The following is a 16,791-nucleotide window of genomic DNA, read 5'->3' on the forward strand; positions in this document are numbered from 1 at the left end:
CAACACCTTTTGTGTAAATGATGGTTTAAACTCTTCAATTAAATTCCTATAGTCCAAGGTCTTTACACTCCAAGCCAAACTTAAATTACAGTTGCCACAGGTATTAAATGTTCATTTTACAATTTAAATTAAAAAAACTCCTTGAAACTCTGTCCCAAAGACTTCTTTTAATTGCGTAGGCAACTCTGGCTAGAAAACAAGTCTGAATTTGCCTCCGTGGTGTGTCAGCGTTCATATTTCCATGCTAAGTTCTGGCTTGAACATCCTAAATAGTCACATTCCATTGTTGGAAGACAACTGGTACAAGGCTGAAGAAGAGAGAGGTAAAGAGAAAAGGGATGAAAAAGAGGGACAGACGTGAGTGAAGGAATAAGACTAAAAAACTGTGAAGGAAGGTGAAGAAAAATAAAAATGAGGAGACCATGGGGCTTCAATGCTACTGGCTGCTGTTGTTGGTCGTCTACCGTGAATGGATTACAGGTAGTGTGGTGGCGGCAGCGTGTGCATGTTTATGTGTGTGTACGTCTCTGAGTGAGAGGTCCTTTCCCACATTGTACCCTAAATATGTAGATTGTCTGTTTAAGATTATAGCCATGTGTGTATGTGAGCGTGAGTCTGCCTGGGTGTGTATTTGTGTGCATGCAGGTGTATGTATAAATAGGTGGCTTTCGGCTGCTGTGGTAAAGTGGCCTCTACTGGGCTCGGACATGCTTCGACTTGTCCTCTCAGGAATGCTGCAAACAGGAGCCCTCATGCTAAACCTCTTTGGTGATGGAGACCAAGTTGTGATCAATGAGGTATACCTGTTTGTTAGAGGTTTAGGAAAGTTTGATTCACTCAGGAGCAGCAACAGTAATCAAGTGATAACAACTTGAGCAGGAGAGTACAAGCCTCTCCCTAGGCCTTCTCCAGTCAGGCAGCACTTTCACAGTCAGCACTGAGAAGATGGTAGATTAGTCCTAAGGTTAGTCTAAATTTGGTTTGACATTTGCAAGACATAAAATCACAAAAGATTGTTGGTTGACAGTAGAGCCACAACTGACCAAACCACATTTAGTCACATTTTTTTTTTACTTAAGATGTGTTTTATAATTGATTTTAACAGTGTTGTGCCAATAATAATTCAGTCTCATAAAAGTAGTCTGTTCTGACATGTTTTGGATGTATTATTCCAAGTTAACTAAAACCTGAACTAATGCTAAATAATCATAGGTGGTCAGTGTAAATAGAAAACTGAAAAATTCAGATGGTGAAGTAATATAGTCACAACAGAGATGTGTAGCCTAAGACTAAAACAAAGACAACTCTTATATCCTGTAACTAGAATGTCTTTTTTAATCAGGAGCTGTGAGTGGCATCAGTCCATACATAAAGTATTATGAGGGCTTGTCATATGATAGGGAGGATCTTCACAGGAAGCACTTGAGAGCCAAGAGAGCCTCACAGCCTCAGGAATATACACTGAAATTGGATTTGACTGCTTTTCACAGGTAAATTCACATTTCTTTGTTTCATCAACATTATTAAACGAACAACTGGTTAAATATAAAGTAGTCATGTGCTTGGCCAAAGTCTTTGTAACAGTTCCTAAATTAACACGTCATTATTTAGTTATTGGTTTCATAACACTACAAAGATCTGACCACAACCATTTATGATTTTGTTTCCTTTCAGAACTTTCCATCTGCGTTTGAAACAAAATGCTGCTGCATTTTCCCAAAATTTCATGGTGGTCAGTGAAAATGGCTTCACTTCAGCTGACCTCTCCCACATATATTCAGGAATACTGGAGGGTGGGTATGATAGGCAGGGCTGGTAACAGTCAACCTGTTTTGATTCTGTTTAAAATAAAGTCTTTATGATTTCACTGGAATCAGAGCTATCAACTAATAGCAAGAATCATTTACAACCCTCACTTTATGACTCAGATGAAACATTTGGATTTATCAGTTTGTGGCAAACCATTTGAAGAACAAGTAAAATGTAATGAACTGGATTAAATACGAGTCAGGTCATGGCATTTCTCTCTCATGACTCCTACCTCACCTCTCCTATCTCTGTGATGTCTGAGCACTGCCTCTACTCTTTATGTATCTCTCAGTATCTTATCTATTCATGATGTCTCTCCTTCTCTTATGTCCATGGGTCGAGCCAAGTGGGTGGCCAGGGGTGGCACCAGCCACCCCCAGAATCTGATTGGCCACCCCTATTGGCCACCCCTGATATAGTCAAAATGTGATTCATGTCATTATTAATGAATGAAAAATGAAAAACGATGACAAATCATTGCCTTAAACATAGTTTTGGTGCTTTAGAATTGATATTGATCAAATTAATTTTATTTTATATCACGCATGCAACATGATATTTGCATTCATTTCTTCGACTGTGTTGTTGTAAAGTACTTGGGATGATTTGCTTCAGTGAAGGTGGGATGTGGAGACCACTGTGCAGCAGCAATGTTCCTGGTCAGGAGCAACTAAGGAGCACAGCCAAAGTTAACTAAAGAAAACACTGGTCATTTTACACAAAATAAACAATTTGATTCTTAATAATGGTTTATTTTTTCATAGAACTAGGGGTTTAATTTACCTTTTACATGTATTTCAAATGTGCCACCGTGAGCCTGTGTCCCAGCCTGGCCACCCCATCCTAAATTTTCTATCTGCTTCTGACATGTTATCTCTCTTGACCTGGTCTTGCAGGTGAAAATGGTTCGGCCTGCCATGGCTTTGTACTAGAGGGTCAGTTTGAGGGAACCATCCATTCAGATAATGGAACTTATCACATAGAGCCAGTCCATAGATACACCAGCAACCAAACAGATCACCACTCTATCATCTACCATGAAGATGACATGGGTAAGACTTCATTTTCTAACTGCAAGGAAAACGTTTGCAAAAAACCTGTTGTGTCGGCACACACTTTTAAGCTGAGACAATTAGTAATTTCTCATTTATTTATTTATTTCTGATTTATAAATCACTCTCCAGGATGATAAATCAGTTCTGGTTCTTGTGCATCTGGAGATTGAAAATATTCCTGTGGCACTCCATAACCTCAGCTTTTTTTTCCTGGACACTTTGTGATTATGGCAAGAGCACAAAAATAAATTCCTTGCTACAATAGATTTTCCTCAGCTCTGTTTAGCAGTCTCACAGAAAGACAAATAACTACAGCAACATTACTAGACCTTCTTCTGCAGACGCCAGCTCTAATGTTACTAGCGGTCAATGAACCAGCCAAACCCTTAACTCGAAGTAGGAGTGGACCCTCCCTGAGTCCCTGATCACCAGTCAAAGAAAACATGCAGAAGATCGTATGACTTTTGAAAGGGGAGGAGTAGGAGCGATGGGGGCTAAAGTAAGGAGGAAGGTGAAAGAGGAGGGATACAGGGTACAGAACAGCAGCAGGGAAAACCAGCAGGGAGAAGAAAAGTGAAGAGATGCATGTAGAGGGTCTCAGGTTTGAAGGCTTTGGTGACAGTTTCTGCAACCACAGATTAAAATAAGCTTTTAGTTGACGTCAAATAGAACAGTTAATGACTGTACCAGATGGCAGTCATAACTGAGATCTGTCGTTTTTTTATATTTTATAATATTGTTATAATATATATTGTATGTGTGGTTCTATGTCTGTTTCCGTGGCTGCATGTGCACATTTACATTAGTATTAGTACCTTATTTCTACAAAGCTTTTTCCAGGAAACACGGTGCAAATCGTGCCAGACCCTCATCCACCAAAATCCCCAAGCCCTATCCCAGTTTGTCCTCAACCCTTCAGTGCTTTTCATAACTGCAGAAAACCTTTACATTACATAGCATTGTTGCTGACAACATCCTGTCTATTCATAGGGCAGCATATCTGCAGGAAACTGTAAGAGATTTGGAACATGCTATTGCAATTAACAATCAATGTTTCCATACAAAGTGGTAAGTTAGGAGACAGGGGGCTGATATAATGCATTTACCTCTGTATGTATTTCCACTTCCTGTGGTTGTCGTCTGGGCCCAACAAAGGTTGTATTAGGAACTTTCCTGCAATGTAGGAGGTCATGAGGTCCATGAGATCTGGGACACAGGGCACCATCAGGGTGGCCATTTCGCAACGAATACAGTGTAATGACATTCAGATACTTGATTGCCAATGATTGTAGATCGACCCAGGTGATGCTATAGTAGCAGTATTTTATATTCATACACTCAGCGAAGATGTACGTCACTTGAGATGAACAGCTATTTTATATCTGCTTTTGATATTTCACTGCATACACTGCCAGGTGACTGGGGTTAACAACATGAATTAGGTCACATATCTCTGTCTGAACCCATCCTGTGCCTGAGAGTGTGGAGTCAAAACCCAACTTGGACCTGACAAGCTTATAGTAGCCTATTTGTATAATGTCGGAACCTGCCCCGAGTCTGATGCAGCTGAGTTTGTACGGAGATTGTCCCCTTATCATTAAACAAAGCAGTTGTCTAGCCTAGAGTTTGACCTACGTGTCCAAAACCGAACCAGACCTGAACATACTTTGCAAATTTCTGTCCAAACTCGGCCCGAACCCTTGAGTACCAATGGGTCTCATCAGGCTTGGTCCAGGTATCCACACTCTAATTACGATTATGCAGAATTCTGTTTTTGTGTTAAATAAAATAAAAACATACATGAATCACTGCACAAAATTATTGAAAAATATTATAGGTTAATTAATAAATACTGTTGGACAGTGTATGAATGTCTTAGACAACAAAGTACAGATGCAAAACATCTGGGTTAATAGTAAATAAACTATTATGCAGATCAATTACTATCCATGTGGCAAAGAACAAAGCAACAATATGAAATGTCAATAATAACATATAACTAAAATAGAATGATTTATATAAGTACATTTCTTTAAAAAACTTAGCAGATTTTAAAAAATGTATTATACTTTAGCTAATATTTTGACCGTTCGGTGTCCTGTAACCTTTGTCACGTTTATTCCAACACTGTGCCAATACAGGTTTGTTCTGGAACAGGTTTTTAGAAACTGAGAACAACACTGACCCTCAGTCAATAATACAAAGATGTAACCCACAGAAATATATATAGTCACTTTATTAAATAATTTATGGAATCGTACCATGTTTACTCATCTGAGCCTGAAGTCGTCATTATCTATGTTTGCTATGTTCTTCAGAAGTTAAACTGTGTTTATGTACCAGTGTGTTACAGTGTATTTGCACCCCAGTTCCAGTGAACTCCCTTTGGAATGTAATACCTCTCACTATGAATGATGGGTAAATATTAACCTAAATTCCTTGAAATAAATCAAGAGCAACACATACTGTGCATATCACTGGAAATGTTTTAATGATTAACTCCTTACTTTGTTAAACTGAGAGGGATTTCACAGTCAGGAAGTAGCTTCTGCGAAGTTTTTATTTGCATTTTCCTCCAGCATTTTTACAATATTTTGCTTGGAAACACTGGCTCAATCAATCAACTTTTATTTATATTTACAACAACCAGTAGTTGACTGACGTGCTTTACAACAATCAAGTAAAAGCAAAAGGATAAAATAAGATCAAACATACAATAGAGTAAAACAGAAAATTATGTACAGAAATCCATCCATCCATTTCATTTAGATTTTATACTTAGACAAATCTGTCAACCTTAAGTTCAACAATCATGGTAATGAGCCTTCCAACATCTATTTCTCCATCATATTGACTGACAAATTACATTATACAAAATAGAGAATTTGAGAAATATTTCTGTGGAATACTGGCTGAGCTCTCTGTGTTGCGACAGTGTGTTAAGCTTATCAGCATTACTGCAAAAGAAGTGATTACAGTTGTGTTCGTCAGTCAGAGCTACTGAAGGAAGAAAGTCACATGAGAAAACTTTGTACAGCTTGATTTCCATGATTTCAAACAGCCATACAGAATCACACAAAGCGGGAGGCAGCTTCGGCTCTGTAAAGAAACAAAATGTGTAAATGGGGAGGATGTGGATTGATAGGGGATCTCTGGGCTGCATGAAGTACAAAATCTCCCACATAACACATACAGTAATTTTGTGCAGTGTTTAAGTTTAGCATTATTTTGCACTAGAGCTTACCAATGGGGCACTTGAGGGCACTTTGACTGGGGAGTCATTTGTGGGGCATTTGGGCAGTAATTTTGAGGCAAAAGTGGAAGTGTCCAATTATACATATCCTGATTTTAATATGGCCCTGGCATTTTCTGCATCACTCCTAACAGTAGAGCCAGCTTGCAACAGCTGCTGGAAATGCGCCTGTGACTTTTCATGTGGGAAAAGTCATTTCTTGGCTAGTCTTACACTAAACATACAGTAATTTGTAAACATCACAAAGCTTGATAGTTCCATGAGATTCAGATCTCTTACAGGCATTTTTTTCTGTTATTCGATTAGCAAAGACTAAACTATTTCTGTATTTAGCTACAGCAACACAGACCAGAAGCATTTATTGCCTCCAGTATTACAACTGAGACAAAGAGAGAGGACATGGTGAAAGGTCTGGAAGTAATTCTGTCTGTGAGTCCACGCCCAGCATTTAGACCTCCGCGTCTTGCTGCCCCCACAACTCACCTCATCCCCCCTTCCATACCATGTATAGAATGAATTTCAGGTTTCTGATTGGCTGGAAGACTTTCGTGGGGTGGTGTGATCCAACCACATGTTGCTGGTATCTCACTTTAGGCTCATATCCGATACACTGGAGTTTCACACACACACTCACACAGACATTTATTTCTTTGTGAGGACACTCATAGACCTAATTCAATCCCTAGACCCTTACCCTAACCTTAACTATCAAAAAGTCCAATGTCTAACCTCCACCCTAATTCTACCCTTAACCCTAAAACCAGGTCTTACTCTCCAAACATCCCTTTGAAGCTACTCAGAAAGTGAGGACTGGCAAAAATGTCCTCACTTCCATGGGTTAAAACTGGTCCTAATAATGTAGTCATTCCAGTACACACACACACTTTTGTATGGGTCACCAGTTAACTCAGAGCATTGCCTCATTCTATCACTCTCTCATTACAGCAAACATGTGAAAATGATTATTATATAATGTGACTCTGCAACCTGTGGAAGTGAAAGCCATTTCTGTCTAGATTAATATAACTGGAGTTGCTTATTTGATTTGTACATTGGTCTTGACTATAACCACTAGGTCTGTAAAAAAAATCCAGGTGAAATATCTTCAGCAGTGGACTTTACACCTACATAGTTGACTCCATATTTCTATACAGACTCCCCATATTCTCTGCCCATAGATATTATACTCTTTTGCAATGAAGTCCTATTGGCTTCTTGCATTTTTGTGGAATTTTGTCTTTTCTGGTGCAACATGCTGGTCCATTTTAAGCAAGTTTAATGCCTCCCATGAGGCATCCATCATTACTTAATGAATCTGAAAAAGGCAGCCATCCCAGAGGTGTTGCAAACTGTAGACAATATTGTTTTACTGAAAAGCAATGATCACAGCATTTTTCACAGGCTGGCTCCCGCTTCACAAATTTGTAAATGAGGGTCCTTTATTTATAAAGTGTCCAAGTAGTTCCCCTGCAAATCAAGATGTACATAAATCTACGAAATGCAGGTGCAGGGAGAAAGTAGCCCTAAAGTCCCACCATAGTCAGTCCCACCTTATAGCCAGAGCTAACTGCAAAGAAAAATGATATAAAACAATTAACAGCTAATGTTTTTTGCCTTTCAATGGTGTAATGTAACTATTCAAGGCCCCCACAATCTAAAAAGAGCTGTATATCACCACATAAAAAAGATGAGGGCAAAACAGCAGCAGGTACCCTAAAATATAAAAAAATAAACAGTTATTAGCATATAAACAATTGAGTTTAGTTCAGGCAAATAAAACCAGGGTGTCACACAAACTACCTGAGACTTTCTCTACACGCCATTGAGCAGAACACTGGAACCTGCAACACTGGTGATCCTAGAATAAACATACACACACAGTTAAAGTCATATATCCACAAAAAAGGCACTAAAATCAATTTATAGCACAAGTTACCTCATATCTAGCGTGGATTGCCTTTATGTACACTTGGGGTGTTTATGAAATTAGCCTACAACCAAAGAAAACAATCACTGCACTACAAAAAAAAGTTTCTTTGAATGAAGAAAGGAGATCAGCAAACCTCAACTGCATTGAATTCAAAAATCCATCTTACAAGTCTGCCAAACAGCAGAAGTGTCTGAACAGCTCATTAAAAGGCTCTTTACACTGCATGTCTAATGGCATGTCTTTGACCTAAAAACCTAGTCCAGCTGATTTTTCAAAGTTTTTTTCCGCTCTTGTCTGGTAATGACTCTATTTGCCAAATATTTCACACATTTTACCCATGAAATCCCTCCTTCATGGCCTTGACAGAGATCATATTCATACATGTTTCAAGGCTCCTATCTGCTCTAAGTATCTTACTGATCATTGCCCCTGGTCAAACACACAACTCACCACACTAATCATTTCAACAGAAACAAATAAATATGTTTTTATTTCAAACATCAGACTGTGGGCCTGGTCCGCATCACAACACAGATGTATTTATTTGTGAGTACACGTTACACAACGTCCTGTTTATTCCAGTAAATGAGCAGCGGTGGGTTGAATCAAACCATGTGCTTGAACTTCACTCACTTATTTCTTCACTTTATTTAGAGCACCGAACAGGAAACGTGTCATTGTTACATTTAATAAAAAGTTTACTAACTGAATAGGCTTGTTCAAGGACAGAAGGTGCTTTTTTCCTGGCTGTTTCACTTTGCAACAAAGTAGATGAAACAAAAAGACAATAGAAGAGCTATGTGTTACCATACCCAAGTCCACGTATTTAAGTGCCTGTGTTTGTGTTTATGTAGTATTTCCATACACGAGATCTGGCTCTAATGTATTCTGTGGTGCAGAACATCTAAACGTCCTCGCCCAAAGCCTCAGCCCCGATGAGGTAGGATATCACGTAAACACACTTACACACACTGAATTGTTTTCTTCTTCTATCCTCACCCTCAAAATGTCTTCCTTTGTAAAACCATTTAAAGCCAATTAACGCCAAGAAATGTTTCTTGGAGGGAATTCACTAATGTGTCTGATTCATCTGGTATAACTGACCTAATTCATTCAGTCCTTTGTTCATTTTTACTTAGGTTGTCACAGACACCAAATTACATGCATGCATTGACACTAACAAGATAATGTACTAGATACAAAAAACATAGTTTGGCAACTTGAGAAAACTGATAAGTGACTTGCTTTATTATAGGCCTCAAATACATGCACAGTAACTGGTGCGGGTCCGTGTTGTGTACTGTATTGTACAGACATTATAAAAGCAGGCATAATGGAATAAACAGCTGCCACATCTATTTAGCTTATCTCCCCCTTGGGTGTCCTCTTTAACATTAACCCTTGACCAGCTAGGTGGCGATTCCAATTTCTATTGTCAAAAGTGGATGTCAGGACATGGGAATGGTTCCATTTTTAACAACATGCCTGCCATTAGAGATCATTCCCACTGTTTGGTCATGAAATGATCTGAGCAGATGTTGTTCCCAGTGGAGCATCCAAGTTGTGTTCCTGTTTCCATGTGTCCTCACTCCCACTGGGACATGACCACAGTACCTGTAACTGTCTCCGCTTGGCCTTGCCTGCCTCTTCGTGCCCCCTCCTTTTTCTCCACAGGAGGCACCGGCCAGCCGGTCCCGGAGGACAGTGGATGAGTCAAAGACCACCTGCCTGCTCCACCTCTGTGCTGACCACCTATACTACAAGAGGTTCAAGTCTGTGGAAGCTGTTGTGGCGCAGGTGACAATACTTTATATGTGATACATAGTGACATGTTCTTAACAGTGATTTCATTTTCACTTTCAGGATTAATGGTCCTGCGTGAAGTTACAAACCATGTTACAAAAATATAAATCCTCATCTATTTTAGCTAAAAATGGAACTCACTGAGGTTCTTTGTCCCAGTTTTCTTGACACAAAGAAAGCATGTGCGTCACCCTTCTCCAAAGCGAAGCACTTATTGTAGATGTTTCTGATTCCTGAGCTACCTGATGTTCCAGGCTTCAGTGAACACAATGTACACTTGAGCATTTCTTGTCTAATAGAACAGATCAAGTGTGATAAAGTTCCATGCCTTCCAAAAGATGATGTCAGGTACTTGTAGCAAAATAATTAAATTTTTTATCGATCTATCTTGGCTTCTGAAGAGCCTCTTTGTTGTTTTACAAACATGGGGGTACTTTTGCCATATGTGGGACAGAGTGTAATGGAACATCCAACAGGTGCATCACAACACAACAGGATTTCCTCAGCTGTAAGCTGAGCACTACACACTTGTTTACACACCTGGGACACACGGTGCTGCAAACAAAGTTCATGGATGTAATTATTAGTCCTAAAATCTTATCCCAGTAAAACAAGTGATGCTATAGGCCATTAAAACAAAATTAGTTAACTTGTTTCCAAACATGTCAAGTGTCATTTGCTGTTTTTCCTCTTATGCCTCTGTGCCAGCGATAGTGATAGTCACAGGCATTATGTTTTTGAGTTGTGGGTCCATCCGGCCCATTCTTTTGAATGTGATATCTCAGGAACTCCTTGAGGGGATTTTGTCAAATTTGGCACAAGTGTCCACTTGGATTCAAAGATGAACTGATTAAATTTTGGTGGTCAAAGGTAAAAAAACAAGTTCACTGTGGCATCTGTTGTATTTCCGTGAATGGTTGGTGGAAGCATACAACTGTGACGCAGTAAAGCTAGTTTTATCTTGTTTCAAAGGGGTTTTGAATGCCGTCCTAAATTGATTGCCCGACATTTAAAGACAACAATAGAAAACAATTTCTGGTGCATTATTTGCCACAGAAAAATGTAAAAATCTATAGGTGCAAAGTGTTGCTGCTGCACAGCTGAATAATGGCCCAAATGCCAGGCCATGCACAGACACATGCAGCTCTCATGGCATCGCATGTGGCAGGAGCAGAGAGGAGGTTGAAAACTTTTTCATTCTCCAAGAACATGATGGCAAATGGAGTGTGGGCATTAATCTAGTGAGGCTCTGTGCCAGCTGTGAAGGTGTGTTAGCTGAGCTACCAGTCCATTTAGTTAAACACACAGGGCCAGCCACCTCCAGTTCTTCCCCTGGAGCAACAATACCAAAGCCCAGCTGGTCGATGGAAGGATAGATGTTTTGTACCAAATCGCCAGAACACAACCTAACTTCAAGATACTCTCTGATGTCTTTAACCCTTGGTCCTGCACTCTTGACCTTTGAACTTATGAGCACAGTGACACAGTAGTGTCACTGAGAAGGGGCCGATGTATTAAAATCTGCTAGTTCAGTTATCAACATGTTTTTCACAATTAAAGTGAACTGAATAATGATGAAAAATCATTCATATTCAAACTGTTTCTTATTTAAACTGATCTTGGTTTCAGATTTGAATGGCAGACTGGGTTAAAGGCTGCCTGCCTGTTGGTGCGCCTCAGTGCAATAAGCAACATTACAGTTATTATCAGTGTGTGCTTCTCTGTCAGAGCAAAGCGCTTGTCACTGGGGCCAAAGGAGACATGAGATGCTTTTGTGATACTGACATTAGCAACATACTGAAATGAGAATCCAGCAGCACACAATAATATAATTAACTATGTAACTTCCTCTAAATTAAAACTAATAAACAGCATTTGTCATTCCACACTTGATCTGAATTTATAAAATATTCATTCAAAAATAATCAAGGATAAAACGACAAATCTGCTGAGAAATACTGTTGTGTGATTGTCAAAGCTTTCTGCCAGGCACTGTACTGGTCAGCCAGCCATGCCTCAGCCATCCATTAATGATACACTGTATTAGACTAGTTTTTCATGCAAACTTGTATCATTCACAGATCGCCTCCTACATGCGAACTGTGAATGACATCTATGACAGGGTGGACTTCGATGGAATCAAGCTGGTCAACTTCAAAGTCAAATCCCTCAATGTAAGATCCTTCTGCACTCAAACAAGATTGTCTCAGACCTTAAAGCGACACACTTCAGATGCAGGTCACTGATAACTCCATACAGCCAGTAATCCTGGCTGTCACATGCTCAGTTCTTTAATTCACAAAAATGTCATGACCTCATTGTTAAAATGAACAGAAAGAGCCTTTGATTAAAATAGCTGGGTTCATCTGTTACACTCAGGTGGTGTGTGTGTGTGTGTGTCTTTGTCTACCAGTGAAAAACTAACTCGGACTATAATTTTTCTCAGAGCTGTGGATGTGTGCGACTGATCAAATCAAGTGAGCTCCTTCACAGATGATTTAACAGAACCACGTCCCACCTTCCCTCTCCAGGTAATGACCGAGGAGGATAAGAACGATCCTCTGACCCCTCTCTACATCGGGCCAGAAAAACTGTTGAGTCTGTACTCTGAAAAAAACTGGGGCAACTTCTGTCTGTCGTACCTGCTCACTGACAGAGACTACAGTGGAGTGCTGGGCCTCGCCTGGGAGGGCAAGCCTGGTGAGTCCCAGTCACTGGGTCACACATGTGCACACACACACATCACAAAGGCACGCACTCACACATAAAACTCCTGCAGATTTATTAATTAGTGCCTCAGTGGTTGCCATAGCAAACCACAACACAAAGATCCTGAATTAAAGTTTCCTTGGCTCTAGTTTGCCACACATACAAAAGACTCATCTGAGATATAAAAAAAATGTTGTAATAATCCTGCACCGGTTCCCTAAGCGCTGGTAATTAGTACATTTGGAAGCTCACATACAACAGCAATTTGAGTAAGCACTCAAATTCTCATGTGTTATTTAAATGCCTGCTGTCACTTAATGCATGTATCTGTTAAGGTTTCGGTTTAAAGAAACCAAGTGCAGACAAGGACCAGGTTATGGTAATCAGGTCATTTAATGCCACACAGAAAACCAAACACAGGCAATAAAATACAGGCTACACCCACAAGCTCACGAATGAACCAAGACTTAAAGCACGTACACCTAAAGAACACAACTCAGGACTCAGGTTGAGGGAGCTGAAGTGAATATAAAGGGTAGGCAGGGCTGAGACAATGAGCAACAGGTGTAAGTGATCAAAATTTATCAACAGCCAGAGTAAAGATAGCATGAGACAAGAAATACAGTATCTTCAAAATAAAAGTCTAAGACAGGACATCATTGGGAATCATGACAACATTACTTACAAGGACAAGGCTGGTCATTCTCTAAACAGTGTTAATAGTATTTTCAGCAATCTACAATAGACTAAAACCGACAGTGAAACACAGGGCAACACACCGCCACACCGGGTGACAGGTTTATTCATTATGAAACCCCAGACCCACCTATATTACCCCAATGACTCCGAGCAGCCATAATTAACTGAAGTTAGCACATGTCAGAGTCAATTGTGCATATGCAAGATCTTGCATGAGCTCTCAGTTTTATTTCTATTCCTTAAGCTCCTCATGATCAGGTCTGGGGTTTGCTAACGAAGAAATATGTCACTCAGTGCAGTGGTGTATTTCACTGCTGTGTTTTTAATCATTTTTTAACAACAATGGAGGTCTATGGCACAGACGGACAAGCTAATCCAGGACTGACAGCTGACAGACATGATTCATGAGTAGAGGCAATTCACTGTCAGCTGAAAATACTCTTAATATAGAAAAAGACCAACCTTATCCTTTAAATTTTGGTGACTGCTTTACCAAAACCTTAAAATAAACCCAAAGTAGATGTATTAAACTTAATCCCCCAAAACTGATAAAAGATGTTATGAACATGAAGCTTGCATTTTTGCTGCACATTAGACAATTTGTGTCTTCTCTTTATGTATGAAGCCGAGTTAATGGACTTTAGAGCATATCAAACTGATTAATAATACTACTTTATGTCTGAAAGGGTTACAAATTAAACATGTATAGTCTGACAGTAGAAGCAAATTTGAAATCTTATCTTACAAAAATATGGGAGATTAAACAGAAACCACATGAAGCAATACAATTTCTTTTTGTTCTTTAAAATTAATTGCATATTTTTACAAAATATATACATTGAGAATGTACAGAATCTGCTTTAAAAAATGAAATGTCGAGTACAAACTGTATAAAAAAGAAACTTTCAACCATTTTCTATCAAGTTGTTCATTAACCTATTGTAAATACATGTTACACCACGAGAAAACTAACGATCTGATATGACTTCTGTCAGGTCTTGTGACAAAGTGTACTGGGTGTAGCATTATTGGTGGGTCGGAGGAAGGTGAACATGTACTGTATGTTGGGGAGGTTGTGGTGGGATGTTCGTGCATGTGAAAGAAAGTCTCACATGCAGCTTTTGATTGACTAAACTGAGGGGCGTGAATAAGAGCAGACCACCACAATGACGCGATTAAGACCCTCAAACACATATGTAGGACAGTGTTAGGGTTAGCCCCCCTCGCCAGGAGGGTGAGGGAGGACTAGAGGTAGGACACAAGATTGCTGACCCAGGTGCTAGTGCTAAACAAAGGTTTAATGGGGGAAAAACAAGACAAAGCCAACGTAACAATAAAAACAGGATCCAAAATACTTACAAAGGGAAGGTAGTGACAACAAAAGAGACCGGGACGAACAGGTAAGCAAACAAACTAACGATGGGAAACCAGGCAAGAATCTAACAGGACAGGTAACAAAGAGGCGGAGACGAAAACGAGAGTATGTGTATGTGTGTGTGTGTGTGTGTGTGTGTGTGTGTGTAGTGGGAATAGCGCCTGTAGTGTCTAAGGAGTCAAGCCAAAACGCAACAGTCACTGTCAGCGTAGCATTCCCTAGTACACATACGTACAATGGCCCATCTGTAGTGCAAAACATCCGTAGCTAATGTTAGCTATGTACGGTGTAACGATGTACGACACAATGTTCCGGCGACGGCGGAGCGTCTGACAGAGGTTTAAGTACTGGAAAAAGTAATCATCGGGATGCACCCCAGCTGTGTGCGATGACAAAACTGGTTACCAATTACACACAGCTCTCCCAGAGTGCTTAGTGAAGGCTTGTGGCTACATTCCAAAGCATGGTCATCATGGTGATGTCTCCTGTGAGGAACACACACACACACACACACACACATTGTGGATTCATGGTAGCAGTGACAGTGTTGTGACTTTTGAGTTTTGTGAGCACCCCGACATAAGAGCAGCGCATGGATAATGTTTCCACAAACAGACACACTCCACAACCCACTGCCACCAGTTTGTTTGTGGCATCCAGAAAGAGGAAGCCTTTTCCCATAGGACTGTAGCTCAAACACTCTGATGCCCCTATAGCTACAACGAAGTGCACCCAGCACACACTCCCATCAATCACCATGGACTCCTCCTCTAGCCGCTCCGAGTTGTGTGTTCATATGTTGAAGAATGATGGGGGGCTGGGGCCCAAAGATCTTGAGCTTCCCCACTATTAATACTTCATCTAATCCTGAGAGTAACAAAAGGAGCAGAATGGGGTCAGGGACTGGGTGGGATCATTGTACTGACACTGTTCTTTTAGGAGGATGTAAATGTAAGAATAAAATATCTGTATTACAACAAATATACAGTATGTACTCAAAAACCTGACTCGTGCAGTAAGAAACCTTTTACAACTCACTGTTCCACATGCTTGACAGTAGCACTATTACAGTAGTACAGAATTTTCAGGGACTGCTAGCAACATAGTTACATAAATATGAATATTTACTGGAATATTCAGTGTAAACCTTCAGACTAGACTAATTTTCTGTTACTGTACCGATTTTTTAAAAGAACACCCTGTCACTATGTGGTAGACAATAGATAATGAGGATTTAATGCAATGTTTAAATTGATTCAGATGATGGACCTTTTTACATGTAATACTTTCATGAGTGGAGAAATCTGTTGTAGTTTGAGCTTTGCAAATGTAATGTGCTTGTTTCTCAAAAGACTCTTATTGTTTATTTAAAATCAGAGGAACACTAGACAGAGCCCTCTGATAAGGGAAGGGGCCCATGTAGATAATGTGGAGAACTGGAGAAACACCAGTTATCAGCAGCTAGACTTTCTCTCTTCCTGCACGGTAACAAAGCTTTAACCTGTCAGACCTTCTCTACTTGTTGTCCAAACATAATATCTGTAATGCTACAGAATGTGAGTAAAGCCTGAAAAATATCAGGAACACAGCTGGGCACCAGAAAATGCTTAATTTTTCATGTTTAACTGAGATTCTTGTTCTATGCGATTTTCATCATTTTAGCTTTTATGATAATATATAACTCAATGGGTACATTTTTAGGATGAACAACCTACAGTTATTTCCCAAGCTCTCTTATAAATAATTTTACAAGAGTATTTCCTGGTTCAGTATTGATTATGATTAACATTTTACATTCAATTTTGTTTCATTTCTAAATTAGTGGTTTAATTATTATCATTAAGTTGGGGAATGATTTGTCATCTGTCTGATCGACTCTCCGTTTGTGTTGTGTGAGCGTTGATGCATTCCAGACAGATTAAGTCTTTTGTTTTCAGCAGGTCAAATCAGTTTTATAATACACTGAATAAATGCCATTCAAACTTGCAACATGAAGGTCACTGAACTCTGGAGACAAAGAGAGCAACGGTGTCACTGGGGCTTTCTGAGAACTTTACAGTGTTACCAGCGGCCAAGTGCATGCTGTGTTTTTGTTGTTAAAGGTTTTATTAGGACACATCACTTTCCCCTTTGTGGTTTGCAAGGAAAGACTTCCCCT

At 39.7% G+C, this 16,791-nt stretch overlaps 1 protein-coding gene across 1 annotated transcript in view; it reads left to right on the forward strand.

The window, feature by feature from the left end:
• Positions 1 to 422: 422 nt before the first annotated feature.
• The window catches only part of LOC109967440 (disintegrin and metalloproteinase domain-containing protein 10), a 29,484-nt gene continuing 13,115 nt past the window's right edge, over positions 423 to 16,791 (forward strand). Inside the window, exons 1-6 of the mRNA XM_020612997.1 lie at positions 423 to 480; positions 2,706 to 2,861; positions 8,902 to 8,987; positions 9,722 to 9,844; positions 11,932 to 12,024; positions 12,382 to 12,550. Of these exons, the coding sequence (XP_020468653.1) occupies positions 423 to 480; positions 2,706 to 2,861; positions 8,902 to 8,987; positions 9,722 to 9,844; positions 11,932 to 12,024; positions 12,382 to 12,550 (685 nt within the window). The remainder of the gene's footprint in view (positions 481 to 2,705; positions 2,862 to 8,901; positions 8,988 to 9,721; positions 9,845 to 11,931; positions 12,025 to 12,381; positions 12,551 to 16,791) is intronic.

The sequence above is a fragment of the Monopterus albus genome, unplaced genomic scaffold, assembly GCF_001952655.1.
Source record: "Monopterus albus unplaced genomic scaffold, M_albus_1.0 scaffold129.1, whole genome shotgun sequence".
Taxonomy (NCBI): domain Eukaryota; kingdom Metazoa; phylum Chordata; class Actinopteri; order Synbranchiformes; family Synbranchidae; genus Monopterus; species Monopterus albus.